We start from the raw sequence: 3396 nt of genomic DNA on the forward strand, positions 1-3396 counted from the left end.
ATGCTTCTGATCAAAATTAGTAAAAGTTGCTCCATATACAAACGCGATGTCAAAATTTTTTTAAGAATTGCTAAATCCTGTGTCTTCCTTTAGGATGTACCACCCTTACCTTGAGTGGCATTGCCTTTGAAGCCCAAAGCAAATATTTTCTTTTAAAACCTAATGGTTTTAAACTGTCACTTCTGAAGTCTGTGAGTCAGTTCCAGTTGTTTATTACACAGCCAAATTCAGAGAGATTAAGGACACCAAAGTTTTTTTAATGAAGAAGATGAGTTTCTTTTAGTCATAAAGATTGTTTCTATCATATCATTCCCCATGTGTTGACATGGCAACTCTGCTCTGTCTTGCTCCACAGACCTACAGGTACTTAGGGAAGTCCTGTGTTCTGTCAGCCACTGGTCCCAGATAGTTCATGCTTGGCTCAGGCCCCAGCCTGGGGTGGACCAAGAGCCCACCCATGTACATCACACGTCAAGCTTCAACCTTGCAGAAGAGAACACCAGCAGCCAAGGGTCACTGTGACTCAGTGATCGGGAAGGATGTATTCACAGCGCTATCCTATTATGGTCTATTTTGTGTAATTTAGTCAGGTATCCAATACTATTCTAGCAGGAGACATGATTTATTTTATTTCATTGGTTTGATGTTTTTGTTTTGTTTTGTTTTATAGCCTTTAAGGTACCCAGAGTCCTCAGAGAGGCCAGATGGCAGCTGAGTTGTTTGGGATTAGTGAGTCTGCTTTGGGGCCAAGGACAGCCACCAGGAAATCTCCAGCTGGGCCTGCTTTCTCTTCCCTGCTTCCTTCCCACCCAACTCTCACCTCTGTGGAAACTCCCAAAGTCTCAGAAGTCGTGATTTTTCCGTTGGCTGCTGGGGTTAAAATTGAGCCACCAATGCCTTCCTACAGAGAAGGGGGAGGGTGGTGGATGAAAAAGTGAAATTCCTGCTCCTGAACCTTATACAGGAGATTTCTTACCCGAGGGAATTTGAAACTGTTCCGGAGGAGAATTTCCCCAGCCCAGCCTAATTTTTACCAGTCTGAGAAATTGCACCTCCCACTTCCCCTTTCCCCCCTTGAATGATCTCTGTCAGGCTGCCCGGGCACTGCTGTAACTTCTGAAGGTTACAACATAGAACACCACGGTTGTCAGGTAACAATGATGGGAACACTTGCTCCCTGAGCTGAGCATTGTGCTATTATATCAGAATAGTCTCTAGTGAGGGAGAGAGTATATTTCTTCATAAGGGGGAGGAGAGAAGCAGGCACAGGCCTCCTCTTCCAGCTGTGTCTCTTCTAGCTGGTCAGCATCAGGATTGGGCCTGAAATGTGAGCAGAAAACACAGGTACATTATGGTCCAAAGCACTATTCACAGAACCAAGGCTGCCATCGTGGGCAACAGGCTAAGAAGAGATTCACAGTCTCCCAACACCTTATTCATGGACCAAACAGCCACAGATCATGACGGAGATGGCTAGAAGGAGTGCATTCCCCCAGTAGACACGCCATACCTGTGATTTCCACCGTCCGCGAAAGAAGGGCAGCCCTCATCAACCACAAATGCAGAGTTATCTTGAGGGTAGATGGTGTAGTATTGAGGAGGACTTGACATGGCAGCTGCTGCCCCTCCAGAGGTTATGAGGCCGCAGGGGCTCACCACAGACTGCAGGTAGCTGGTATTTATCCCCATAGGCTCTGGAGAACCATAAGGAGGAGGGATGTACTGCACCACGGTGGCCCCATGGAAGGTGATGGGTTGGTTGATGCCAGTGAAAACAAATGATGGTCCTCCTGGTGTCTGTTCCGAGTCCGGGACCCTTTCCTCACTTCCTTTGCACAACTGGCAGGAGAGCATTTTGAACTTGCACACAGCAATCAGGATGAATGTCACCCCAACTGACAGCAGGACGGGCCCAAGGAGCTGGGTCCATTCAAAGTGGGAGACACCTTGGTATTTGATCCAGCCCATGACAGTGAATGTGATCCCCACCAGTCCCAGAAAGATGCCTGAGAAGAGCAAGGTGGCCCCCGCCTTGTCGTCATCGGACACCTGGATGTCAGCGGTGCTGGGTGTGTAAGGAGTGACGGAGAACACATTGACAGGGAAGTCCTCCAAGCGGCCGCTGCCCTGCTCCATTGCTCCTTGTGGGCTCACTCACCCTGCTTCTTAGAGTGGAGAGGATTGTGAGAACCAAGGAATCACAGGTCCAAATTAGTTATAGAAGAACTTAGGGCTTGTGCTTAACAGGGTGTAACACACAGAGGGCTGGACCTTGTTTAGAAGAATAAAGGTCTGAGAAATGAAGCCTGAAGTTTTCTCATGTATTGTCAACAAGTGGAGGTCTCTGTTTTGCAAGTCAATGACAAGCTGTCTCTGTAATTCACATTCATTCATTCACACATTCAAAAATTAAATTATTGAGCCCATCTTTCTCTTTCTCTTTCTTTCTCTTTTCTTTTCTTTTTTTTTTTTTTTTAGGGTGTGGGTCTCACTCTGTCACACAGCTGGAATGCAGTGGCACAATGATAGCTCACTGCAGCCTCAACCTCCTGGGTCAAGCGATCCTCCCACCTCATCCTCTCCAGTGGCCAGTACTACAGGCACACATCACAATGCTCAGCTAATTTTTAAAATTTTTTGTAGAGATAGGGTCTCATTATGTTGACCAGGCTGGTCTCAAACTCCTGGACTCAAGTGCTCCTCCTGCCTTGGCCCCAGGAGGTACTCTTCCATAGCAATTTAAGACGCTGCCATAAGACCCTGTTTTTGTCCTACCCAACTTTGTAGAAATGGCAGAGCTCCCTCAAGGGTCTCCAGCAGTGAACGGGGCCCTTGATATATCCACACATGCACAGGAGTCTAACCTGATTTACCTAGTGGTTCAGCTCATTAGGAATAGACAGACACCTATTTCTTGACTGCGTGTGTATTCCTATCTACTTCACGAACCCCTAGCTGTGATGATACCTAAACTTTAATAACAGTTCTCACAAAGCCCTGAGATCCTGTTCTTTTCTGGCCAGCCCCACATGCCTTTTGCTTTCTGCGTTTGGGGAGTAATTCCAGCCCTGGGAGAGGAACAACGTCATAGGAAACCTTTTTATGCACTTCATCACTGCCAGGGGTTGAATAAGCATCAGATATGACCTGGCTCACTGGGACACATGCTTCGGACCCTCCCTCCATGGTGGCCACACAGTTCCTGGTCTTCAAGGTGAAACAACCAGCTGTGTTTTGGAACCTACTATGTTTTGCAACCAAACCCAAGTTGATGTAGAGAAGACAGTTTAATTTTCAATAACATTATCTGTCATTCATGACTGCAAAACTTCCAAACAGCCCCATGAGTTTCTTCCTCCACTGATTAATAACTGTAGCCTTCTTTCCTTCCTAGAC

General features: G+C 46.8%; 1 protein-coding gene across 1 annotated transcript; it reads right to left on the bottom strand.

The window, feature by feature from the left end:
• Positions 1 to 226: 226 nt before the first annotated feature.
• Positions 227 to 2230, bottom strand: TMEM174 (transmembrane protein 174). Its single transcript, XM_004058684.5, has 2 exons — positions 1511 to 2230; positions 227 to 1320 (listed from the first exon to the last, which is right to left on the bottom strand). The coding sequence occupies exons 1-2, from the start codon at positions 2134 to 2136 to the stop codon at positions 1215 to 1217; spliced, it is 732 nt and encodes a 243-aa protein (XP_004058732.4). The 5' UTR covers positions 2137 to 2230; the 3' UTR covers positions 227 to 1214.
• Positions 2231 to 3396: the final 1166 nt, after the last annotated feature.

Source organism: Gorilla gorilla, chromosome 19, assembly GCF_029281585.2.
Source record: "Gorilla gorilla gorilla isolate KB3781 chromosome 19, NHGRI_mGorGor1-v2.1_pri, whole genome shotgun sequence".
NCBI classification, from domain to species: Eukaryota; Metazoa; Chordata; class Mammalia; order Primates; family Hominidae; genus Gorilla; species Gorilla gorilla.

Excerpts from the sequence above, each read along its gene's own strand:
- TMEM174 (XM_004058684.5), bottom strand. The coding sequence starts at position 2,136 with ATGGAGCAGGGCAGCGGCCGCTTGGAGGACTTCCCTGTCAATGTGTTC. Across the intron at positions 1,321-1,510 it reads GCGGACGGTGGAAATCACAG|GCCCAATCCTGATGCTGACC; the intron begins GTATGGCGTGTC and ends CTCACATTTCAG.